The 26,570-nt window shown below is 47.2% G+C and overlaps 2 protein-coding genes across 2 annotated transcripts; one reads left to right on the top strand and one right to left on the bottom strand.

The window, feature by feature from the left end:
- The first annotated feature begins 356 nt into the window (after positions 1 to 356).
- LOC142830472 (uncharacterized) lies at positions 357 to 5,087 on the top strand. Its single transcript, XM_075935631.2, has 3 exons — positions 357 to 673; positions 1,091 to 1,305; positions 4,280 to 5,087. The coding sequence occupies exons 1-3, from the start codon at positions 445 to 447 to the stop codon at positions 4,652 to 4,654; spliced, it is 819 nt and encodes a 272-aa protein (XP_075791746.2). The 5' UTR covers positions 357 to 444; the 3' UTR covers positions 4,655 to 5,087.
- A 4,271-nt stretch (positions 5,088 to 9,358) lies between these two features.
- Positions 9,359 to 12,364, bottom strand: LOC102460819 (homeobox protein vent1-like). The gene is given in 4 exon segments (XM_006121022.5): positions 9,359 to 10,220; positions 10,223 to 10,544; positions 11,464 to 11,696; positions 11,830 to 12,364. Coding segments are annotated over 4 exon segments (831 nt in total). The 5' UTR covers positions 12,080 to 12,364; the 3' UTR covers positions 9,359 to 10,194.
- Between the last annotated feature and the right edge of the window lie 14,206 nt (positions 12,365 to 26,570).

A 26,570-nucleotide genomic window follows, 5' to 3' on the forward strand; every position in this document is an offset into this window, starting at 1 on the left:
GGCTTTCCAACCCCATGGCAAGAGACCAGGCAGCATCGTTCGAGTTTGTTTCGACCAGCCCATTCTGGGGCTTTGTTCTTGATCTTCGACGCTCCAGATCCCCAGGCCCCGCATGGCGCTACCGCTGCAGGGGGTAAGACAAAAGCGCAGGCCCTGATGTAATTATTACCAGCTGTATCATTAGAGGGTGATTCCGAGATGAACTTGGCGCCAGGTCAGGTAGCCTTGAGTCCTGTTAACAACTGTGTTCAGAGATTAGTCGGATGTAACAATCACCTGAAAGGGGAGATTAAAGGGTCTCAATGGGGCCCTTTGTTCTCGGCCTCATTTGATGCTTTGGGCCTTTTCAAATCACGTCGCGGAGGGAGCTTTAAATGTTGGGCGAGCGAGGGGTCGCGTAGTTGGCCAGCGGGGGAGAGGTAGGGCTGAGAGGGGGCACGAAGGATGGAGAAAGGGTCTTTCACAGTGGAGTGGCTCGCTCAGAGCAGCCATGAGAAACCTCAGCCTGGAACCCGCGTGTCTCCCACCCAACCCCCACAGGGAGACCAACCCCTGCCCAGGAATGCAGCCGGTGCCAGCGGCCATCAGAAGGGAAACCCAGCACTTCCCGGGTCAAACATCAGCAGCCGGGGGAGGCCGCCGGAGGGCGCTCGGCGGAGCCCAGGAGCCCACGGTGAGTGCCCGCGCTGCCATCCACGCATGTCACGGGGCAGAGGAACTGGGGCGCGTGTCTCGTACAGCGCCACGAGACCTCCTGGTTCCAGGGGCGGCGGAGCATCAGAGCATCCCAGCCCGGGAGAAAAGGGTCCCAGAGCCTAGGGGACAATCGCGGCCTGCCCCAGGGGAGGGGGCCGGCTAAGCGGCCCTACACACTGAGCCCTACACTCCCGGCAATGGGGACCCTGGCTGGAGGGTGCTGCCCGGCCCGGCTCGGTCCGCGGGGGGTGAGGTCACTAGAGATCCCCGGGCGTGGGGAGAAGGGCCCTGAGGGCCACGGAGGTCTCGTGGAAATCGCCATGTCACTGCTGGGGCACGGGGCTGCGGGTGGGGCTGCTCTGGGGTCCCCTCACGCTTTGCTCCCGTTTTCCAGCCGCCCCGGAGGCAAGTGGCCCGAGCAGCGCCGCATGCCCGGAGGAGGCGAGCGAAGAAGGTAGCGGCTCGGACTGCGCGCTGCCCGGGCGGCCCCGCACCAAGTTCTCCGCCTCGCAGCTGCAGGAGCTGGAGAGGAGCTTCCGGGAGCAGCGCTACATCGGGGCCAGCGAGAAGCGGCGGCTGTCCAGGGTGCTGAAGCTCTCCCAGACCCAGGTGAGGGGCAAACCCTGGGGGGTGGGGAGGCTGAGAGGAGCGGGGAGCAGATGACGGTCCCCCCTCTTGATGGAGGCCAAGAGTGTGCGAGAGTCCTCGGCGCGTATCTGCTCTAAACCCATCTCTTGTCCTGGGGCTGGAGCCACTCGAGGCGGGTGCCAGCTCAACACTGGGCCTCCCCTCGTTGAATTCAGTGCGCGGATCCTGTCTGGGAGTGGGCGTCTCAAATACTGCGCCACGTGTGTAATACGAGAGAGGCCTCCTGGCTTCAATGCACTGATACGCCTAACTCCCAGAGGCTACCTAGGCAGGGGGCGCAGTGCAGGATTCCCCGCAGTGCGGCGCAGTGCGGATCGGCTGTCCAGGAGATGAGACTCCAAATTGATAAGCTGTTACAAAAAGTGACTGGGACAGAGAATGCCTGCCCCGAACCAAAATACATACTTGCCCAGGCTAACTACGAGCACAATGTCATCGCTTCAAGTCCCAGTTGTGTGTTTAGATTCAAATGATCTAAAATGAATAGATATCAACGATCCCCATCTACCAGCCAGTGTCGACTGGCATGGGGTGGCTACAACAGAGAAAATAATAGGCAAAAATCACATATGGGGAGCCAGTGGGCAGCGCCCTGCTAAGAAAGTCAGGAGGGGGGCTGAGCAGTAGGCAGGAAGGATAAGGGAATGCAGAAAAAGTCCATGGGCCAGCAGCTTGCAAGCTGGGAGTCTCTGCACATCCCTAGACTCTGCAATGTAATCCCACATAGAATGCTAGAACCAAAGGGTTGGAATGGCTAGCAACAGTTGTTTAGTCTAATCCTTGCCAAGATTCGGGGTTTGTTGTGTCTAAAACTCAACAATATGAGCAGTTTATTCCTTGCTTGGCTTGCGGTGAGTACAAGTCCACTGAAATCAATTGTGTTCTAGCTACTTTGGCCCAGTATGAACAGCAAATTACCTATCTGCAAATAACATTGCATGCTTATTTGGTTGGTGACTCCCTAAGCCCATTTTACTAGATGTCAGCAGGAATAGTTGTGCTTAAAGTTGAGCCTATGCCTAGATATAAGCAAGACTGGAGCTTCAGTTTTAATTTCCAAATTTAATGCTTACTAAAGTCTTGGGGTGCATCTACACAGTACCCTAAACTTGAAATAGAATACGCAAAGTGCATATGGGTATGTCTACACTGCATCCCTAGTTCGGACTAGGGATGCAAATGGAGACGACCGAAGTAGTTAATGCAGCGAGGATTTAAATATCCTGTGCTTCATTAAGATGACTTGCCAGCGCGCTAGTTCGAATCACAGCTGATTCAAACCAGGATGTGTGCGCCAGGATGCGTTAGTTCAGACTAAAGTCCTTAGTCCGAACTAACATTACTCTTCCTGGTTCGAATCAGCTGTGATTCGAACTAGCGTGCTGGTGAGCTCATGTTAATGAAGCACAGGATATTTAAATCCCCACTTCATTAACTACTTCGGTCATCTCTATTTGCATCCCTAGTCCGAACTAGGGATGCAGTGTAGATGTACCCTATCTTATTTTGAATCTATTCAAAATAGCTTATTTTGAAATGTGGCATGTCTACACAGTGCCAGCTTTTGAAATAATATGCTATTTTGAGCCACCCCTTATCCCTCATGTATCCCTTCCTGGTTTCCTGGGATGGCAAAATTGCACACCTGCAAATTTGAAAAATATTTTGAAATAATGGGTGGCTTGTGTAGATGCGGAGTAGATGTTTTGGGCTACCATGCAGTGTAGATGTACCCTTAGGCTACGTCTACACTCGTGGCTTCTTGTGTGAGAAATATACAAATGAGGCTAAGAGTGGAACATTGCCGAGCCTCGTTTGCATACCTAATGAGCTGCCATTTTTGCAGCAGAGGCTCTTGCACCAGAAGGAGCTGTCTACACTGCCCGTTCTTGCACAAGAAAAACCCTCTTACGCAATGCCTTTCGGCGTAACGGCATTACGCAAGAGGGTTTTTCTTGTGCAAGAAGGGGCAGTATAGACAGCTTCTTCTGGTGCAAGAGCCTCTGCTGCAAAAATGGTGGTTCATTAGGTATACAAATGAGGCTAGGCGATATTCCACGCTTAGCCTCATTTGCATATTTCTCACATAAGAAGCCGCGAGTGTAGACATAGCCTTAGTGAAACTAAAGTCTACATATATTGGTACTCCAGATTCATATAACTAATGACTTACATAGGATAACATACAATCTACTAAAATATTCGGCCAGTTTATTAATCAAGAGTGTACTAGAGACAAAAGTACTTGTACTAATCACCTAAAGTGCAGTGGAGAGACAAAAGATTAGGTTTTTAAGAAATGTAATAGACTCATGGGGAGGGGAAAGAGGGACAGAGTTAAGGTTTGGGTATGCTTCCTGCACACTTCAATACTATCTAATTTTGGCTGCTGTTGGGCTTCGTTTTGTATAAAGGAACTGCAACTGAATTTCTAGGCTAACCTTATTCAAGCTAATATTTTTAGGGTTTTCCCCTCTAAAATACCCATTTTTTCCACATTCAATTTGAATTAAATTTTCTGAAGAATAGGGGACAATTTCTGCTGTTCTTTCTCTGTACTTACTACAAAAATGGAATTCTATATGAAGAAGTTTCAGTGGCGGAGTAGTTAAGGCACTTATTTATGAGGCTGAGTCTCTCGATCTCATACTGAAAAGGCCACCTCTACTTCATTCAGCTGGAAAATGGGTAGCTGATGCAGTCAAAGGTGGTCTGATATGATGAGCACCAGACATTAGCTATAAAACTACATCAGTATGCTGACCCATTGGCTTGGGGTACTTTTGATTGTTGAATAAGTGTCTTTAAAGCTCCAGCTGTATATAGTTATAACAGGAGAATTTGGCCAACGATTAGACACTTAATACATTTCTAAAACTTCTAGAACAGTGTACATGTCTCTATGCAGCAAAATGAATTGATTTCTATTTTTCAGATAAAAACCTGGTTCCAGAACCGTCGTATGAAGTTCAAACGACAGACCCAAGATGCCAGGGTTGAAGCTCTCTTTTCAGGCTTGCTTCTACCTTATTACCCAGAGATCCAGACTCCCAGTTACTCCATTGGAATGGAGTTCAGCATCTCCTCTGCTGCAGCTGCTGCTGTGACCTGTTCCCTTCACCCAGCTATGCCAGCCCCAGCTCTACTGCTGCCTCCTGCTCCAACTCCATCTCTTCAGCCAGTTGTGCCAACGCCAGCCTTGCTGGTGCCTGCTGCTCCAGAATTGTCTTATCCATCTACAATTCCAACAGTCTCCCTAACCCCAAATCATAATCGACTGAGATTGCAACCCTATCTTCCTCCCTCTTAACCATGCCTCAAAGTGCTGAGGCTGCTAAATGAACTTTTTAAAAAAATGAAGTACTTTAGATCATGAGTACTTAACTTATTTTATATTAATAATTAAATATTAATAGTTCAATTTTAATTTTGTCATTTTGTCTTTAAGCAGGTGTTAAAGGGACACAATCAAAAACAGGCCCCAAATGGTAATTGGAAGAGGCTGACAAATGATAGAGCCATTGATATTGCAAAAATTCTATCCTCACCCCCGTCCCAGACATGTTGCCATCAAAACTTCAAATGTTTATGAAAAGTTATGAAAATTCAGAAGTCCCGGTAATGGTTGGGGGTATGAGTGACTTTGCTCTATTATTTGTGCTCCTTTTCCTCCAGGGTGGTACTCACCACTTCATCCAAAAGGTATAACTGCTCCTGCAGAACAGTGTGTCTCAACAAAATATTGCCTACTGAATCCTCCTTGCAGAAATATGAATCTATAATAGCTCATGCAGTTCTTAAAGGCTATGTCCACACCTTACGCTTGTTTTTGTGCAAGAAAATTTACACTAATGGCACAACAGAGGGCTTTTTGTGGTGTTGGTATACCTCTTTCTATGAGAACTCCTTTTTTGCACAAGAGTTCTTGCACAAAAAGGCAGATGTGGACACAACAGGTGTTTCTTGTGCAAAAAGAGCCTACAAAAAAAGCACAGGTGCTCTGATGGCCATTCTGCAAAAGGCCATCAGAACTTTCTTGTGCAACAGCATCCATGCAGTGTGGACACTCTTGTGCAAAAAGCGCAAGAAGTTTTTGTAGAAGAGATCTTCCACAAAAAGCTTCTTGCGCAAAAACCCTGCTGTGTAGACAAAGCCAAAGAGTATGGGTGGTGGGTGGACTTGTTTCACAAGCCCATGGCATGGACAAGGGTGGGAGTTGAGTTTCCAAGACTGAACTCACTAGTCAACCAACAAACAGTTGACAGTGACCCTTTTTAATAAAGTCAAAATACCTCTAAGGAACCTCTTGAGGGAACTTATGTGAAACAGGGTTTGTGCTTACAAGGGACAAAGTAAACACAGCAGTCCAAAGAACTACCAGGAGTAGGGAACCATTGTAGCTTCCATAAATTCATTTGTGGGTAGAGGTACCTTGTAATTTAATTTGCTTTCCAAAAACTAAGCTGTTGTCAGAAGTCCATTAACAAGCTAGAACTGGCTCCTGTAATCAAAACTTTTCTTATATAGTTCATGGGACCAAATCATGCTGTTAAAACTTGTGTTCCTTTTCTAAAAAGCACTGCTATCTCCTATGTTGTAATCATAATTTAAGATTTCTGAGAATTGTAAAGTTTACCTTTAATATTAAATTGCATATATAGTAATTTACAAGTGTTCTAGACAAACTAACATCAGGATATTACCACAATTTATCTGGGAGAATATAAACTGGATTCTCATCAGAAGTGTTTAAAATGTGACTTTCTACCCATTGAGTTTACTCTTACATTCATGGAAGTTTACTAAGACAACTTTGAAAAGCTGTATATGATCAGTTTGAAGAATGTCTGAATATCAGTGTGCACAGGACAATATATTGTGGTGCAAAATGGAATACCAGGAAAACCTGATAAGCAAAGTGAAGGATTTTAACAGGCACTTTAACAGGCACCTATTACTGTCTGCACAGCGATAGCTGCTTCGTTCACTGCCTGGGGCCTGGAGATCTGCAGGTGGAAAGTGGATGGGGGGGGGGGAGGAGAGAAGAAGGGAAAGAGATAATGGAGCAAGTAAGTGGGAGTGGTAAAAGTGGGCTGGTGGATAAGGAAGGCCATAGAGTACAGATAGGGAGAAGAAAAACTTCTGTCTCCATCTTGGCAAGCCTGCAGAATCTATCATGAGCAAGAGGTGGAGGCAGCTTACAGAAAGTCCCTGAAATAGAAATGGCAGGGTTAAATAAACTGGGGTGGAGAAAGATAAGTGAAGGATGAAAGGATCCTCTACTGCATACAATATCCTATGGAACCTAGAAATGCAACACACTGCCATCCAAGGTCGTGACTACATGAAGTACTTGCATCCTGACCTTAGAGGTCACCTGACTCAATACTGCTTTTATTTTGCAGATTGGTACAGGTAAGGTGGTACAGTTAAGGTTGTTCAACTGTACACTAAGAGCTATGAAAACTACAAACACAAAGCAAAAAATTCCATTTTGCCAACAACAAAACGAGTGTTGGCAACAACAAAACCGAAGTGTTTCCTGGTGATTTGCCTGAATTGATCTTGAAGTTTTTTGTATTGTAAACTAATAAAACAGTCTGAACAAACATGTAATTTCAGAACTGTTTTTTAGAAAATACAAAGCCATAGAAGTTTCATTTCAGCTCAAACTCAGTAGGATTTTTTAAGCATTCAGTAAGTTTCCACATTTAGTTATTATTTTGGGTCATTCCTCTAAAGTTCCCCTTCCAACAATTTTAGTCAACAGAAATCTCTAGAATTATTCTGTTCTTAGAAAGGACATACTTGCACTTACATGCATGAATGCAGTCTTTCCTTTTAGGGAAGTGAAATGAGAGAAAAAGGGTTGGTTGGGGCTGAACTCTGCATCAATATTCAGGCTTCAGCACAAAAAAATTGAATGTTTTGATCCTGCACTTACCTGTAGCAATGTTTGGAGGTAGACATTGCCAAAACAGCAACTGATTGGGCTTGGCCTAAGATGCAGGCTAACACACTTAGGCTATGTCTACGTTGGCAAGATTTTGCGCAAATACTCTTTAATGCAAGAGTTTTTGCGTTAAGAGTATTTGCGCAAGAGAGTGTCTACACGGGCATGTGCCTTCATGCAAGAGATATGCTTTTGCGCAAGAGCATCCATGCCAGCATAGACACACTTTTGCACAAGAAAGCTCCGATGGACATTTTAGCCATCAGGCTTTCTTGCGCAAGAAATTAATGTTGCCTGTTAGCCAAACGGGCTCGTTTCCCCCTGGAGCTAGTCAATTACCCCAAGGAGGCATGGAAGACAGAAGGATAAATGCCAAGCCCTTAGTCAGCTGATCGGGTGCTCCCCTCAACTTATGCCAGAGGGAGAGGCACACCAAATTAAGCATACAGCACGCTTTTATACCATGAAGTAAATGGCTTAGTTTTGTACTACAAGCAGTCTGATTACACAATCAGGATACATCTGCCTAACTTCCTCTTATTGCGCACTTTGAGCACATGCAGCAAGCAGCAATGTGACTCGACCTTTTAACCTAATAATCCTTGACAGTATTTTATGGCTTCCCGCCAAGTAGAAATGTGCAAGCCAAACTATATATTTTTATCTTGCGAAAGCGGCTGCAGGGGAAATAGGGGGGGCAGGATTATCTGTGAGCTAGGGGTCCCAAGGAAGTTCAGTCTCTCCATACCTCCCCGGCCTTTTTCCCTTTGAGGCCCCCTATTCTTCTAACACTGTCTACACTGGCATCTTGCGCAAGAACAGTTGTACAAGAGGGATTATTCCTGAGCGGGAGCATCATAGTTCTTGCACAAGCAGCACTGATTTCACACATTAGAACGTCAGTGTTCTTGTGCAAGAACTCCCCGTGAGTGTAAACAGGCATGTTTTTGTGCAAAAGCAGCCGCTTTGGTGCAAGATCGCGCCAATGCAGACACAGCCTTAAGATGTATTAATTTGCCACAGCCTATGTACTAGTATAGCCAGCTAACCTGGCTTCAATGCCACTTTAATTGAATTTAACCTAATTAAAAAAAACATGCCCTTTTGTCCCATCAAGAAAAAGGCAGTTCTCACTAAGTTAAGAGCCTGCATCTTAAGTGGAAAGCCTTCTTAAGTATGTCACACCCATTGCTCATTTTATTCAAAGTCCAAGAATTGGCAAGAGTTGGAACACCATATCACCAAATGCTTGTTTATCACAGGTCACTTAAAAATAACCCAGCCACCATACTAAGCACAAACAGCCAGTATTAGACTGACCTGTTAGAGGCAGAGTCATTGTAGCTCCACTGATGTATTAGCACATAATCAGAGGGCTCTTTTCTCAAATTTCTCCCAATCAGCCAACATTAGTCTGTTCATGTTATTTAGGAGGACTGGAGCATAGCTGAATAAAGGAATTTTAAAAATATACATTTTCTTGTTGAAAACAAAAGCAACATTTTTAAAAGGGAGAACATTTAAAAGGTTTCTTCTGCAAAAAGTATTGACATACTAAAAAGTTACATGGAACATTCAATGTGCCAAGTTCATGTGGCACATTTTTATATTAAATTTCATTCAAAGAAGGAGTTTAACATACCTTAAGGCAATATTTTCAATAACAGGAGTTATGGTCCTAAATCCCAATTTAGTTTTCAAGTGTGCTAAGAAGCCAGCAATTCCCACTGAATTCAACTGGAAGCAAATCCTCATTTTTATCCCCAAAGGTAAAATACTTCTATGACTATGATCTCCTGAGCTTATCTGCACACAAAGTTGCATCATTTCCTCTAAGTTTTGCAACCAATTTAAACCCATGTTTGTGTGCCTACAGGCACACAAACTCACATCAATTTAAGTTCTTTATAGCAATGTAGTTTAATACAAGTCAGCTGGAAATTGATCAGTGCAACTATTCTATGTAGACCAGCGCTCATAAAGGGTTGAAGATCTGTAAAACATTGAGGTTCTTGGATGGAAGATGCAATAAAAATGTAAAGTGGTGATTGATGCTCAAAAAACAATTAGCTGATTAGCAATTTGCTCTCTCCTGTATTTACACACACTCCATAATTTGCACAAAATCCTATTATAGAAGCATTATGCAATACTGAGGTCACAATAAAAGTACATGTTCTGATTCTTCCGTTTTAAGTAGTGTAAAAACAGGACAGGAAACAGATGAGAGAGAAATTGCTTAAGTCTCTACTCAGGAACAAGAAAGGATAACAAGACCATTTATAATTTTAGTTCCAATGTTCCACAATCTCAACTGGTTATACACTAGAATAACCAAATGTTTCTACATATTACTATAACACCACTTCAAGATTGGTTTCCTCACAATGTATAGGATTGTTAAAAATTAAATGTTTGCATTCAAGTATGGGGCTGCAGGAATTGGTTGTGCTCTCATAGCCTTGTCTACATAGTAGAAGCTCCAGTATGTGGCCAATCCTGTACAATTTACTTTCAGCACATCTACATTAGGGTTCTCACCATTGTTAGCTTTAGCTCTAGCAGAATTCTCCTGTAGTTGGGATAACTGTCAATATGAAATATATAGCAAGAGATTCATTTAGCATTCACACACACACACACTCACTAAAGGAATACAGCATACTCTGATTAGAAGCCTGCAGAGAGCAGTAAACTTCAAATTATGTGTAGTGGATAGAAATCCAAGAATTAGAAGTAGAGCGTCTCTAACAGCATTCAAGCTCAATTAAATATATACTTAAGTATGAATCTTTATATTTAAACTTTATAATAAAATATACACTTCTACAAACGTTTTATGTACAATTGAATCACACGTAGGGTATTAGATAACACACTCATATCTTCCACCTTGGTTATAATGTTTGAAGAGGATTAAATTGTTATCCATTTTGTTCTGTAAAACTGGATGAACAGAGCCTTGTGGTAGGAAGTGTTGGGAAAAAGATAGATCATGTGCCCTAAGTGGATACCATGGGTTTGGGGAGCCACAGATTTGAAAGGAAGAGTTGGTTTGCAAAGCAGAATTAGAGGTAAAAGGCAGAAGTCTTTGCTGTGGACTAAGGTAGTGGGAATAATCCAGTAACATATTCGGCAGGGTCCCTTGTTTACAGCCATAGAAGGGATTTGAAGACATGAGGGTATGATGGTGGTCTTGCATTTGCCTCTTAAATTTCATCCTGCGATTCTGGAACCAGGTTTTCACCTAGGAAAAAAAAAGTAGTGTTACAGAAATCAGGTCCTAACAATCATTTATAAACCATCATGTATTCAGAGCAACTGAACTCGCTTATTATCCAGGATTGTCTTTTGTTAAAAAGATTTAAATGAAAGCATTGATCAGATCAGCGGGACAGATTTCCAAACTGTGTAATAATTATTTACTATGTGCCAGAGAATTCATGCAAAGACCCCCTCAAGGACTTCATCCCGCTTCCAGTTAAGTCAATGTAAAGTCGCTGACCAAGGGAAGAACATATTAGAGACCCAAATCTGAGAGCAGCTGTTGACTGATTCTAGTCAAGGCGTTGGTAGGTGAAATGCTTGGAGACGGTGCTTATTTATTTACGAATTTTCAAAGCTATCTGCCTAAGTGAATATCAAATAAAACATTTATTAGCACTAGCCCAGTTGTATTTTTAAGTAAAAAGTTTTAAGTGTTTTAAAGAGACTCTTGGGGCGCGTGAAAGGGTGGGTTTAGGCTTCTAACGAACCCCGCAGCTCCTTTAAAGGACAACATGCAGTTCAGTCTTTAACGCCAACCGCGTTTCACCAAGGCAGCAGTTTAAGGTCCTACGTGTAAAATAAGCGGGTCTGTGAACAAGGACGCGAAATCCTAGAAACCCAGTTCCTAGCAGCGAGGCACCCTAGCCGGTTACCGTCCCGCTCAGCCCTCGTGCGGCTTTACACAAGGAGAGAGCCTGGCCATGGCCAGATCAGTGCGCTTTGCTAAAGCGAGGTAGGTGCCCTCCGGAGAAATTAAAGCATCGAGGGGCCAGACTGAAGCCAACGGGCAGCTGACGGGGCGCAGAGGGTCCAAGAGCCTCGCGCCCTAAGCTGCCCAGCCCGGCGCTAGTGGATCTAACCGGTTGGCTCCGCGCCACGGGGCTGGGCCAGGCACTCACCTGAATCTCGGACAGGTGCAGAGCGGTCGCCAGCTTCCTCCTCTCCGCCGCCCCCAAATACCTCTGCCGCTGGAAGGTCCGCTCCAGCCTGCCTACCTGCTCCGGCGTGAAGGCGGTGCGCGCCCTGCGCGCCAGGGGCTCGGCCTCTCGGGACGGCGAGGGGGCACGGGAGGCGCCGCTTTCGCTCTCGTAGCCGGAGGACTCGTCCGCGCTCAGCCAGCCGCCCTCGGGAGCTGAAAGGGGGGGCAGCGGGTTAGAGATCCGCGCCCAACAGAGCCACCCCCCGGGCCAGCGCGGCCACAGCCCCCTCCCGACAGAACAGGGGTCCCGGCTCCTCCTCCAGCGCCAGCCCCGGGCGCCTCTGACCTGCTCGGGCGCTGGGCAGCTCCTGGACCGCGGTCTCGCGCAGCGGCTCTCGGCACTGGCCGCTGGCTGGTAGCTGCCCCCCGGCCGCTGCTCCCCCTCTGGGCTTGGCTCGGGCCAGGCGGAGACTCCGGCTGAAGGAGGTGGGAGCCCGTGGAGGGGGCACGCAGCAGATGTGAGGCCTGCGCATCGGCCTTGGCTTTTCGCTACCGGGCTGGGCCGGGAAGGGCATGGAGAAGGGGGCCTCTCCCATAGCGAGTGGCGGCCGCCCGCAGCTCCCTCCGCCTGGCTGGCGCTACTAGGCTGGAGGGAAGGGCAGTGGGGGGGGGGGGGGCTCGCCTCTTATTTACAGGGGGCCGCCCTCGCGGGCTCGTTTGCAAGTGTGAATCCACATCAAAGTAGGAAGGGGGGAAGAGATAGCAGCTGTCAGGGAGGAGCAAAGTTCACACGTCTGGCAAATGTCTGCAGCTCCGGCTCCAGAGAGTCTGCAAGGCTGCGTCTGCCCCCTTGAAATGCAAACCTGCTCCGGACCCTCCTTTCCTCCCCTGCGGCGGGGGCAATTCCAGCCGCCGCCCCCGAACCACGGGCCAGCAAAGGGGCTTTTAAAGGCTGTTCCGCTCAGAGATCGGTGGCCTACGAGCCTGTCGCTCCCAAACGCCGTCGGCCCAGCCCCAATACTTTCCACCGCTCGGATCGCCAAGCACTAGCAACCCAGTCTCATTACTGCTGTAAGCGGGGTGTTCCTCAGGGCAGGGGATGAATGGAGCAGGCCGGCTTTTAGCAGCGTGATCGTGCCAAATTCCGGCGCTGAAAATATTTATCACCCATTGACACAATCCAGGACTCTGCTATGACCGCGATTTTACACCAACCCCGCCTTTCACAATGCAGATCTCAAGTAACCCTGGGAAATCTCTTCAGGCTCACAGTATTAGGCCACCTGGGCGAGGTAATATCTTTTATTGGACCAATTTCTCTAGCGGCACAATAAACGGTATTACCTCACCCATCTTGTCCTGTACGAAATCCAGAGCAAACAGGCTACAACTCTGCCAACCGTTTATTTGAGGGGCAGCCTCGCTGTCCCGTAACAACAAGTTTCTGCGAGGTAAATGAAAGTCATGTTCTGTTTCCCAACGGAATCCATTCTAGTGTTAACCAACGAGAGAAAGGAATCCAAGTTCATTGTAAAGGTCGTAGGGAGACGTCAGAAGTCTGGGTTGCTTTGATTTCTCCGCCTCTAGCTGTATTGTTGCTGTGTTTCGGGTTTAACTAGCACAAATTCAACCCTGCGCTCCTCTCAGCTTGAATTTGGCGCCAGTTGTCTAGCCAGAAATGTAGCCAATCTTTCACTAACTGTAAATTTAGCGATCAAAGCAATTCAAGACCAGAAAGCTCACGCCTCATCAACTTCAAACTACCCCAATTTACACCTGATTTACAAAGAATAGCTTCGCCTTTGTGATGCAAGGGGCTGATAATGCTAAGAACCGCCCAGAAATTAAAAAAAGAAAAGAAAAAAGAGCGAGAGCGGTTTAATCACTGTGAGTATAATAAAAGCTACTAGAAAACCTAGCGCTGAGTCTGCAGGTATTTCTGCGTTTAGAGTGCTGTGGTTTTCCACTGGCTAACACAAATTAATCTGCTAAGGAAAACTCGGGAACACTATATATTCAGATTGTTAGTAATTGGGAACGCAAATGGAAAACATTCCCTCTCTAACCCTGAGTCCTGATGCCAGAACTGAAGGGTTTGATTCAATAAACTCTGATCTAACGAGCAGCGTGATTATTGCTTCTTCCTAGAGCTAGATTATTGGCCTTCCTTTCTAGAAGAAAAAACACTCGTGCCCTTTCTTTCCCCAAAGGCACGTTTCACTGAAAATGCAATGGTATGTGAAGGAGCCTGGTTTTCTTGTTTCCAATTCCACCCTCATCAGCTCTACTGATGTTTTAACACAGGCAGCGGCAGTATACTTGTGCTGATCAGAAGTATAAATGCACGGGCCATTAAAGCGCAACACTTTACAGTAAAAGTGTAAGAATTTATCTTATTCCTACCAAAGGTGGGAGATTCGACCAAAGCTGCAACCTGCCCCGTTAAGCCCCAAGTAGAGGGGCACTAGGGGCTTCAGAGCATATTTTATTGATGTTGTTGAGGCCCAGCACTCGCATTTCCCGCTGAAGTTCAGGGAGAGCAGCATCAGCTGATTAGCAGGTTGTATGGACTGAATTTCTCCAGCGGTGGGTGGCTTTTTAACTTGCAGGCTCTGTCCACTGTATGTGTGTAAATAAAGCAGTAGCAGACTTTCGGGTGCTGTTTTTCTCCCCCACCTTGCTCTCTGTAACTCATTCCTTTACCAGACCGTAACTTGCTTTGTTCTATTTTCCAGCCCAGATAAAAGGCTGGAAAGCTCCCTGTGCCCCCCTTGCTTGCTGGATTACAATTAAACTATTGGGAGTGGCAGACATCCTGTCCTGCCCACTTCAGGCCCACTAGGCGTGGCGATAGGAAGACTGGTTAGCTGCAGCCGAGATTGAATCACGCCAGGCGCTCGGATCCCGCAGTTAGTTCTCATCCATGGCTCCCAGCCTTGGGGTGGCATTCAGGCCCGAACCCGTGAGCTAGCTCTCAGACAAGCCAGCCTCTGCTGCTTCAGCTGGGCGGGGCCCCTTACCACCGATTACTCGGGATGTCCCGTAGAAATGGCTGGCTCGCTAAGCCACAGCCCACCGGGATGCCAGAGCTCGGCCCTGATCTGCTGGTCTCGGGAGGTTTCTGTTTACACGGCGCTGCTAGTCCCAGCTGGGCCCTTGGAACGGTCACCCCACTTCGCGCGCCGCCCTCTCCGAGGGGAACAGGCGCCGCCAGGCAGCGCTTTCCGCACCGTTTCCTTGCACCTGCCTGCGCGCAGGGTTTCCGTTACAGCAGCTGCTGTTACCTCTGCTGGGAACCTCTGAACCTGGCTCCGTCAGCCCCACTGCGGCTTGCGTGCTAGCAGCGTTAGGAAACAGCCGGGCCCCTCTCCCACAAGCACTCCGGGCTGGGCTTTAGCGAGGGAGGGGATCTCTCCCGAAGCTCCTGCACGGCCCCGAGCCAAGCCCTCTCGAGGGAGCAACCGCTGTTCAAGCTTGCAAGGCTGGAGGGGGGCGTGTCTGAAGCGTCCCTGCTCTCCCAGGCTGATCGGCTCGTTTTCTCTCTGGTGCTTTAATTCACTTTAACGCTGCAGAGAACCCACGACCATGGCTCTGCGCACAGAGGGATCGGGGCGAGGGAAACGGTGTTTTCAATAAATACCAGCAAGGCAAGCGATTCAGATCTGAAGACTCTGTCTCCCCTCCAAACATTCCTCCCCTCCTCCCCTCCCAGCAGCATAGAATAAAAAGCAGGCTCCACTCCCTGCATTTCAATCGCCTTCTGGACTATTACACACCCGCTGCAATTCCCAGAGGGCAGAAGGGGCTCTCCTTCCAAAATGTGGTGAATTTCCTTACTCTGGTCCTCCACCCCGGTAACTGCCTCTGGAACTTCCACTCCAATTCCTCTAATGAAGTGGGTTTTACCCACCAAAGCTTATGCCCTGGTAAATCTGTGCCTCTCTAACTCCAAGGTGCCACAGGACACCTTGTTTTTGCAGATCCAGACTCCCATGGCTTCCCCTCTGAGACTTTTAGCCCATGTTATGTTAGTGTGTGCAAAAGCCTGTTAGTGAAGTTGCCACATGGTCACTGTGCAGTTGTTGCCAGGCAGTCTAGAAGCATTCTAGACCCAAGACTGGCCATCCAATTGGCATGACATTAAATAAATCCGGTTGTAGATTTTGGCAGGCAGATTGTTATTCACTGTGCAGTAATATGCAAGTACTGCTGGGTGATGGCAGGCGGAGGTGCTTAGTGGAGTTTGCAATCTGCCACAAAGGCAGCTGGAAGACAGAGAAAGGATTAAAAGATTTAACAGTGGAGTTGAGGTGATGTTTTGGAACATGTCTGGATAGTTCAATATTTTAATTTTGAGTTCCACAGCTGCTTGTAGACTTGCCAAGCCATCTATCTGGCAGTCTCCTCTGCCCAGGGGGGTCAAGAGCTTCTGCCTGGTGTTTGGGGATGGGTGGCCTTCAGACTTTGCTGTAAGCTGTGCACTGGTGCAGCTACTCAGGAGAGATTCCAATAGCACCCAGCAGATTAGCAGAACACCCACAGCTAGGTTTTTTGTTTGTAGTGGAGGTGCCCATTCACACATGCCTTGGTGCACATAAAAAAAATCTATTCCACACATGGGTAGCAAAAATCCACACATGGATGGAAAAGATTAGAGGGTACATTGGTGGCTGCCTAGTTCCCTCCCAGCTGTGTTCTGGGCCATCCGGTGTAGTTCCAGTGTTCTCGCTGGATGTCTGCATTTCTGCCTTTAGTCCTTCCCCACTAGAAAATTGGAGTGATCTAAAGGCCAGAGAGGTAATCAGTTGTGGAGGTTCCTTTTCTTTCATGGGAGGACAGCGGTGAACAATGAGCTGGTCCTGTCTATGTTCTGGCACCAGTTCAACACCCTGAGCCCAGCACCCAGGAACATGGCCAGCCTCTAGAAGAGGGGTGGGGAACCTCAGGCCTAGGGGCTGCATTCAGCCCCCAGTTTGCCTGGTTCCTCCTCCCATCTCCACCCTTCCCGTCACACAGCCCCCCCTGCATTGTGGAATCTGTGCTCACCCTCCACCCACCCTCTCCCCCCTACTGCCTCACCACGGTGCTGAAGCACACAAAATCTACTAGGCTGGGCTCCCTAGTCTCTGGTGTGCAAGAGGAACGTAGGGAGTGTTTTTGTCTTCCTCAGTCTGGTGCCACATCAGAGAGGGGTTTTTGGGTGTAGCCCTCGACAGATTTTCCTGTGGGTCAGTGGCCCAAAAAATGGTTCTCCACCCTGGCTCTAGATGATCCTTGACTTTTCTGATCAAGGCCACATCACAGTGGTCCTGAGACTCCCCCAGAGCAGGTCAGCTGGGACTTGGTCTGCATCCACAAAAACATCCATCCTTCCACCTTCAGCTCTTCATCATCTACAGTGCAGGGAGTACTGCATAGGAGTGTGTTGGTGCATGCTTTCTTCTACTTCCTCTAAGGGTTCCAATACAGCCACCAGCACTTTTCTTTCCAGTGAGGCATCATTGGGCTACCATTAATCGACTAGAGTCTCCTCAGGTATCTAAAGCTACTTTCAGAGACCAAGTCCACAGTGGCAGTCAAGAGAGAAGATCTCCTCATGATGATCCTGTCCTGCCAGGCTCACTGAGCATATATACCATGGTGTGCAGTGATAGAGTCCCTCTTGGGGGACTCAGAAGAACTGGGTGAACCCCGTGATACTTAGTGACTAGAGCAGTCCACACTATAGGTCCTCCCTGTCATGTGCTTTAGGAGTTGGAAGCAGCTTTGCCTCCTGCCTCTCTTGCTTTCCTTCAGTAGGTCCTGTGGGAAGGGTGCTCCCCACCTGCCTCTCTAAGGGCATCAGATAACAAGTGTAAAAAATGAGAATGCAGGGGAATAGGCATCTATATAGGACAACATAGCCAAATATTGGGATTGACCCTATAAAATCTAGACATCTGGTCACCCTGTGTCACTTACCTCTGGTCCTCTGGACCTTGCCATCAGGCCACTGCCCCATAAACTTCTACAGCTATCCTGACATGCAACTTCAGTTGGCTGAGCATAGGGTTACCATATTTCAGATTCCCAAAAAGAGGTAGGTTATGCCTGGAGGAGAATCTGGAGGGGGCATTTGTGGTGTGCTGGAGAAGTATCTGAAGGGATATCTATAGCAGGGTTACTCGCTGGGGTTGAGAAGAAGTGTCATTCCCTGTCATGTTGGCATGATAGCTGGTTCAAGCCCAGGCTATATCACCAGCCATCAATCAGGGCCTGCTTCTGGGACCCTTCCCACCTCAGAATTAAGAGCTGGGGAACTGGGTGGGTAGGACTTGGAAGCCATGGCTGCAGGGGAATGGAACAATAATTTATGGATGCAAATAGGGACCAATCAGGAAATGGACCAGTCAGGGCTCTTTCTGATCTGCAATGGCAGCTTTGAAAAAATCCCCAGCATTGCCTGTTATATGAAAATTCCTTCCAGACCAAAGATGAAGGATCAAAAAAGAGGCAATTCCAGGAAAATCCCAAACATATTGCAACACTAGCTAAATGGAACATGCTCAAGAAATGCTGGTCTACATTCACGCTTCATACCATTTACTTCCTCACCCTCATGCACTACCTGGGCACTAAGAGGAAGGACATGTTGTCACCTAAGGAGGGTGAGGAACTCTGTTGGGCCTGTTGGTACTCTACTCTGGTTCCATAGCCCATCAGGGATATTAGCTGATGGCTCCTTCATGGAGCTGTGAGCACTGATGTGTAGCTATCCTGGTTTACAAGAATCCTCTGACTCCTGTATTTTCTGCAGCCTGAGGAAAATCCTCATACACATATGTAGCGTATCAAGGCTGCAGTGCCTCTTGCAGTCCTCTGGAACCTCTTAGGATTTGGCTACACTTCATTTTCTTCCAAAGAAGGTACGCAAATTGTGCTCACATTTGCATATCTTCTTCCTTTTTTTCTGGAAGAGGATTTTCCGATATTTGGCCATCTACATGGGGCCAAATGTTGGGAAAAACCCTCTTTCAGAAGCCCCCTTGTTCCTCATAAAACAAGGTGTACAGGGGGGCTTCCAAAAGACGGGTAAATATTGGACAATCTTCTTCCAGTAAAAAGGTGGAAGAAATGCAAATGCAAGCACAATTTGCATACCTTAGCAAAAAAAACCACGCGGTGTAGCCGTACCCTTACTGAGGTTCTGGCTGCACTTTTCCTCTCACTGCTCTATACATAGCCTATCCACAGCCTCACACGCTTGTGATCCCTCTTTATCAACCTTATCCTGAGGATGACCAAATCAGCCATTCATCATACCAGGTGAAGGAAGCTGGATTGAGGGCTAGGATACTCTATGACTTCTAGCCCCTTGAACATTCATGCCTCTGGACAGAGTTCCTCTGAGCAGTGCCCAGTGATAATTTAGACCTCTTTGAGGAGGGATGGCATTGTTTTGGCTTCTCTTCTCAGTGTTCCCCCAGATTCTTTGTTATTAGCCTTTGACCTCATTCTTGCACCTCTTCCTCCCCCCCTCAAATTCAATAATATCCTGATTCAGTGATTCTACCACCTTAGCTGAGAGGGAGAACCTACCCCTATCTGTCCCATTATTGATGTAATCAGAGAGCCATTTCGGTCCTGAGGAGTTTTCTATGCCTGGTATATGTTGTCTTTATAACCAGACCAGTGCTGGTGATAGCCCATTGCGAATATCCCCTCCCACAACACACACACTAATAATTAATAGGGACTTTCTTGAGCAGCTCAAAGCCCTAAACAACTGTTTATGCCAAGCCTTGAATAGAATGGTTTGGGATGTACCAGTCTTCTGAATTCTGTTATTTAAATTGTTTCTATTAATCATAAATATGAAAAACTATGCATATTTGGTATTTCCCTTGGTTTTTTTTTTAAAGAGAACCAATAACTTTCATATAAACTCTGCATACACAGTAAATTTAAATAACCTATTCACACAATACACTTTCCTGCCTTCTTTCCCCATGCTGCATCCTATGTTTAGGATGCAGTGGCTTAATTCTTCCAAGGTCAGCTTCAGAGTTTCTGCTCTCCCTCTTGTAAAGAGCAACAGATCACACATATAAAACCCATTTCAGTTCCTAGGATCCAATAGGGTATGTCTACACAGCAGGTATCCTGAAATAGATAGCCCACATCTTTCAAATACGCCCGTTAATTTGAATTTTTTTTTAAATAACTGACACACTGTTTTGGCATCCCTGTAACCAACGTTCCACAAGGGTTAAGGGATATGTCAAAATAGTACATTATTTCAAAATCTGGTGCTGTGTCAATGTGTCAAATTTTGAAATAAGCTATTTTGAAATACAACCAAAATAAGATACACAATTTGTGCTACAGAAATATCTTATTGTGCATTTAAGGTGCTGTGTAGATGCACCCTTAGTGATGTCCCCAGTTAGTAGCATACAACACTACAGAAAATCAGTCACATATGGGTGGAGGACAATAGCCAAGAATCACATAGTGCAACAACATGAAGGGAAGTTTTGACCTAGAAGCTTTGAGGCAAACCCCCCTGGTTTGGGAAGCTCAGTACCAGCAAGATCCCTCCAAAAGTTATTATATGATAGAACTATGCAATGAAAGACATGAAGGTTGTGTCTAGACTGGCCAGTTTTTCCGCAAAATCAGCTGCTTTTGCAGAAAAACTTGCCAGCTGTCTACACTGGCCACTTGAATTTCCGCAAGAACACTGACGATCTCATGTAAGATCGTCAGTGTTCTTGCGGAAATACTATGCTGCTCCCGTTTGGGCAAAAGCCCTCTTGCGCAAATCATTTGCGCAAGAGGGCCAGTGTAGCCAGCACAGTACTGTTTTGTGCAAAAAAGCCCTGATGGCTAAAATGGCGATCGGGGCTTTTTTGCACAAAAGCACGTCTAGATTGGCATGGACGCTTTTCTGCAAAAATTGCTTTTGCGGAAAAGCGTCCGTGCCAATCTAGATGTTCTTTTCCAAAAATGCTTTTAATGGAAAACTTTTCAGTTAAAAGCATTTCTGGAAAATCATGCCAGTCTAGACGTAGCCATAGAGTATTCGTCTGTTTGTTCTTTCCCTGCATCAGTGGTCTGATCACAGCTGATGCATGACGGACAGAACCCTGGGCAGCAGTGTTTGACACCAGTAGAATACATCCAGGAGCTGCAGTGGTTGCTGACCTCCTCCATGTACCCTTCCCTGCAATGTGATGTTGAGATCCAAAGTCACAAGAAAGATTTTACTGTTCATGCAGACAGGGCTATGCTAAGTGATGGTCACACTGCACACTATGTGACACTTTCTTTTTGGAGGAAGTGCTGAGTCCACCCAGCAGAAACTGGGCCTTAACTCTGGGGTGTTTTTCTGTTGCATTCAGAAGAGACCATCTGGACATCATCACAGGCCACTAACTGCCACCTAGCCACCCCAACACCTAACCAACAGCCAAAACTAGGCCACAGTATTACAGTCCTCAGGCAATGAAGTTATTGTGTGCAACAGGCAGAGAACAGGAAGGACCAAGGTGCAGCAATAGCAAAGTATGGATATGTCTACACTCGCGGCTTCTTGCGCAAGAACATCTTGCGCAAGTGTTCTTGTGCAAGAAAACGTCCACACTGCCATGTGCGAGCTGTGCTTTTGCGCAAGAGCGCCCATGGCAGTGTGGACGCTTTCTTGCACAAGAAAGCTCTAGTGGCCATTTTAGCCATTTCACCCAAAACATATAGGCTATGTCTACACTCACGGCTTCTTGCGCAAGTACAGCCATTCTTGCGCAAGAATCTGCAGAGCGTCCACACTGCCCTCTTGCGCAAGAGGGCTTACACCTGTCAAAAAAGAGCATAGCTCTTGCGCAAGGAACCCTCTCTTACCACGCCGTACTGTAAATTTACTTGCACAAGAGCAGGCGGGCAGTGTGGACACTCTGCAGATTCTTGCGCAAGAATGGCTGTACTTGCGCAAGAAGCCGCGAGTGTAGACATAGCCTGTATGTTTTGGGTGAAATCCATATGGTTTTGAAATGCACATCAAGATTTGCTCTATTAATGCAAGGGTAAAATAGTGTTATGGAGAGATAACAGTTATATTTCCACCATCAGACAGCTTTCTTTCCCGGGGCACATAATATGGCACAAGAGAAGATATCCCAACACCCACCCAGTGGAAGGCCCCAGGGGTCTCAGAGCATCTCCCTTAGCCCCTTTGGGTCGCTGCTGGCCTGGTTTGCTGATCGAGGGCTCCCAAACTGGGGGCACTCACAGGCCTCAGCCTCTTTAGCTTTTATTGCTCTCAGATTTTTCCATGGGAGGCGCTGGGTCCCAGTGCTTCACTTAGGCACACACATCGTTATCTGCTCAGAGGGACAGCTTCCTTTTAAGGACGGCTGATAAGAAAATTGATCACTGTTTGTAACACTCACTGCCCCCCTTAGAATTGCTAACAAGTTTATTCAAGGAGGCTTTGATGTCCTGATGCATGCTATTAGATAGTCAATTAGGCACCAACGAGATTACTTGTTTAAAAGTAAATGCCCTTTTGTTTGAAGTACCCGTGAAAAGGACCCTCCCCCCCCCATTGCCCCCTCACTCCCTTTGTTGCAGCTGGAGGCAGAATACTGGGTAACTATGATGGGGATGTTGCTGAATATAAAATACGCCCTTTATAATGACACCCTCCTAAAATAAAAAGCTACAATTAGATTTTATGTTTCAAGAGGGCAGTTTCCCTATTTGGACAATTAATTCACAATTGTGGGAGTGTGGCATTTAAAAATCGGGGGATGATTTGAAAGTGGCATCTAGCTCTTCGGAAATGAATGACCAAAAGATGAGTAAACGTAAGATAGGGTCTCTCCTGCACTCCAGACCTGCCCAGAATAGTCGAGGAATGGACAAAGAGCTCCCTTTCCTTAACATAATGGCTACAGATCAGAAAGAAGTTACGTGGGCTAGAAATAGCTCTTTGTGGAAGGGGGGGGGAGCTTGTCTTTTTAATTACAGATTGATATTTATGGGCCCCAAAGCAACAACAGCACAGATTTTTTTCGGGGGGGGGGAGAGAAAAAAGAAACTACAAGGTTTGTTTGTAGGCAGCTGGAAGGAAAAATTAACCGGCTTTGCACAGAAAATGTACTGAAACCTAAAAGTGTCTCCTCCCCCCAGCCCTTTGGGCTTTTCCAAGTTAATTGCCATCTAATTGCCTATCAAAGAAAGAGATAATGGGCAGCAATTAGATCTAATGGCCCTGCGGGGTGAGCGCTCTCCCGATTAACACACAGCGCGAAATTGCTTCACCTGGCTTGAAAACAAGTCCCTCGAGTGGCTCCACAGAGTCTGCGAGCAGCAGGGGTGCCCATAGCCTGGCAAACGACTCCGGCCGCGTTGGGTAGAGGCGGCTACGCAAGAGCAGGCTGCAGACAGCCCTGGCCTGATTGCCTTGCTAATGGAGCCCTGGCCTCGCACAGTAGGGGCAAAAGTGTCTGGCGGGGCAGCTGCTCCAGCGTTTTCCTTCATAGGTTAGAATCTCACCCCGGGGGGGGGGGGGGAAGAGTGAGGAGCCAGCGGACCCATCCCCGCGGTGTCACTGCGCTTCTTTTCCACGCTCCCGCGCCCCAGATCCGTCGCTTTCTCAAATACAAAAGGAAAATGTAACCCCCCCCCCCCCCCGGGCTGCTCTCCGCGAGGACGTTCCGGTCCCGATCGCTCCTTGTACCGGCATGAACTGCCCCCAAAGGTGGGGGAAAGAGACCAAGGGGGTGGTGGAATCAAGGACCCGCTCAAACCTGCTGGTGGAAAACCCAGCCAGCTCTCTGCAGGGTAATTCAGACTGGCTTTAATGGCTATCAGTCCGGACTTGTCCAGCATCAGCTGGCGTCTGATCTCAGCTCCTTTCTCTGGCCGACCAGATGCAACATGTGCTGCGGAGAGACAGCTTGCCAGTGGGTCAGCAGTTCCCTTTCCTCTGCTTGCTTGCTGTCTAGTGTGCTTACACCAACTGTTCATCTGCCAGCCCCGAAATGGTTGCACCGCACCGTGTGTCCTTCACTTATATGTAACTCCTGAGCGATTTGGGTTGTTTGGCAAGGGAATCGCTCCAGTGTACACTACCCATTACACTACAGTACTACTATCAAACTTCGGCCTTCCTTCCCCAGGAGAAACAAAACAGCTCGGCTGGAGAAAGCAGACTCGCAAAAGCAAACCAGAGATCTTTGTTTTTGCAGCTCACCTTTCATCAAGCTGAGACGAAACTGCTGGCACAAATGTAGCTATTTAATATTGGCACCGTTCGCTTTCACTTAAGCCCACTCATCCTGCTAGAGATGTTACTTGAAACAGTTGTTGTCAGATACAGCTGGTATTTGTGTGGATGCCAGACATGCTCTTTCTCTGGGGAATTTAACCCACTAGAGATGTATCTCTCACAGCCATGCAGACAGATTTGGGCATAAATCGGTCCAGCGCTTTTTAATGTTGCCAAGTGCTCAGCTGTGAGAAGATTTCAGGGGGGTGTTGAACAGTCATTATGCAAAGAGCTCATTAGCGCCTTTTTAACTGGTGACGGAGTGTCTCTGCGCTCAAAACCGAAGGCAAAACGACTCCAGCACCAATCGGTTCGGGAGTGGTGGCAGTGCAAAAGGCATGCGGCATTGCTTGGCCAGGCCTAAGGGCACAGCTACAAATTGAAAGCTACCGCTCAAATATAAATATTTCCACCTGTCTAGGGGAGGTTTACACAAGTGTAAACAATGTGTGTGCATGTTACACCCCCGCCGCCGTCAAACCGAGAAGAATGGGGTGTGGTCCCAACCCTATTCTTTGACTGTTGAAGGGGAAACGCTGGGGAAGCAATTGTAGCAAGGCAGCAGCTTGTGGTTGCGTTACTGCATGATACAGTCTTAGGTTCTGGTAAAAGCCCAGAAGCTGGGAATGAGCAGTTGCTACTAATTCGTTTGTGTGAGTTGATTAGAAAACCAGATGCGGTGGGACGTGATTATTTGCACGATAGAAAAGCAGGAGAATTTTATCAACTCAAACCTACTTCGACAGGGCCCTAGTGAAAAGCCCCAAAGGCAATAGGAAGCCTCGGACAGAGGGTGTTGGTTCTAGGTGCTGCCGCATTCTCTGGCTTCAGGTGGTTTCCCACATACACCAGGTTTAAAGTTTGGTTCCTTGGTTCCCACCACCCTACAATCTCACCATGCAAACTGGTCCAGTGCCCCTGGCCTCAGGAGCTGTGGGGGCAGCTAAGCTGAGGCTGTTTGAAGAAGGCACTTTTCTGCTCTGTATGGAAAAGCTGGGGATGAGGAAGATACGCCCCAACTTGTGTTCTCCCTCAGGGGCAGTCATCTTACACGGCTACGCATAGCTCGAGCCTGGCAATTATCTTCTTGTGTGCCAGCTCCGTGCACTGAGCAGCCCAGCTAGAAGGAAGTGATGCCGGCCCCTGCTTGCGTCTGGCTGGGTGCTAGAGGTGCCTTCCCACACCCCGGGAAGGGAACCCCAGGGCCAAAGCAGGAGAGGAGCTATGGGCTGGGCAGCTATTTCTGAGTGCAGTTGGCATGGGGAGTGCTATGGAAAGGAAATACTTACTCCAGGTTTTGAATTTTTAGGGGAGCTTCCATGAGCCCCAATTCTTCATAAAACCAGAGCATAAAATAAGAACTGTGAGACCCTCCTCGTCTTCTCTGGGATCGTGTAAAAGTGTGTTATGGGCCCTACAGCCTAATAGGGTTTCCTCATTTCCATTCCCAGCAGCCCCACCTGTCTGGGGCAGGCTGTGTCTCTCCCCCTCAGATGCGGTTTTCTGATTGTTTGGTGAGGGGCAGGCCCAGACAGCTGCTGCACAAGCTTGGTCAAACTCTCTGAGCCTCTTCCTTTCACGCCTTCTGTCTGCCTCGGCCACATTTTTAGTGAGACTCTTCTAGAGCTGGAATCTCTGTTCTCTTAAATTGTGTATCACCCTCCCCAGATAGCCACAAAAATGTGGACAGCAAAGCAAGAGGAATCTGGCCCAGCTGCATCACAAATGCCCCCACCTTTAGTGTGCTTGCAGACCAGCTCGTGCTGTTCTAAAGACCCCAGCCGCAGAAGAAACATGCCCTTCATTAGCACCTTCAAACTCTTTCTTCCAGGCAGGAAGAAAAAGAAATCTCACCCCCTCCAAATAAAGCATTTTGGACCTGGTTGCCTTCCTGATTTTCAGTGAGTTACTCCAGTCTTTGCCTGTATCACAATAATCCCCATGTAGTATGTGACAGACACCACAAAACAGATGCATCTAGAGGCTTTCAGGTAAACATGTACATTTACAGACATTGACTGTTTGGCCCTCCTTAAAATCAGGCTTTAAGTCTCTTGATACCTGCCATATGAACCCTTCCTTGGAGACATCTTAATGTACTGACTAGATACAATTCATAACCCCAAAGAATGGTTTTCTCCTGTTGATCAGTGGAGCTGCTTCACATAAGGGCAAAGTTTACATTTCAGAAATAACATTTACATTCAAAACTAATTTAGTGCAAACACTTTCATCAATCAAAGCCTCTTGTTTTGCTTTTGATTTCTAAAATGGTCACACTAGTAGCAGGCAAACCGTAGGCTTATTTTTTGTAGCCCAGAAAACATTTACCCCCCAAGTCCTTTTGCCTGCACACTTTTTTTGCCCCCCCCCCCCAGCAAATGGGATGGGAATTTTAAACACAGAATATCGACATGTTCTTTGTATTGAACATTACAGAAAATATTAAGAGGACCCTGCTGACAAGCCTCTTGCTGTACACATGCTAGAGATCAGCATCAGGACATCTTATTCAGGAATGCACATGGCAGACAGCAAAAGAAAGCCATATGCATGGATGGGGGTTGGTAGGTCAAAGCAGCTTCTAGGGATGCAATGTTGGAGACCTGATCAGAAACCAATGGAAGTCTTTCAAAATACCTTGGAGTAGATCCTCAGTTGAATTGAAATCAGTGAAACTGACAATCTCCTGCTCCTCCCCCTTTCTGTTGTTTTGTATGGCTACCAATGGGCCCTTGCTGAGTGTTACTTTTTAAAGAGAGCGTATCTCACAGCAA

This window comes from Pelodiscus sinensis, chromosome 8 (assembly GCF_052426305.1).
Source record: "Pelodiscus sinensis isolate ZL-2025 chromosome 8, ASM5242630v1, whole genome shotgun sequence".
NCBI lineage: Eukaryota > Metazoa > Chordata > Testudines > Trionychidae > Pelodiscus > Pelodiscus sinensis.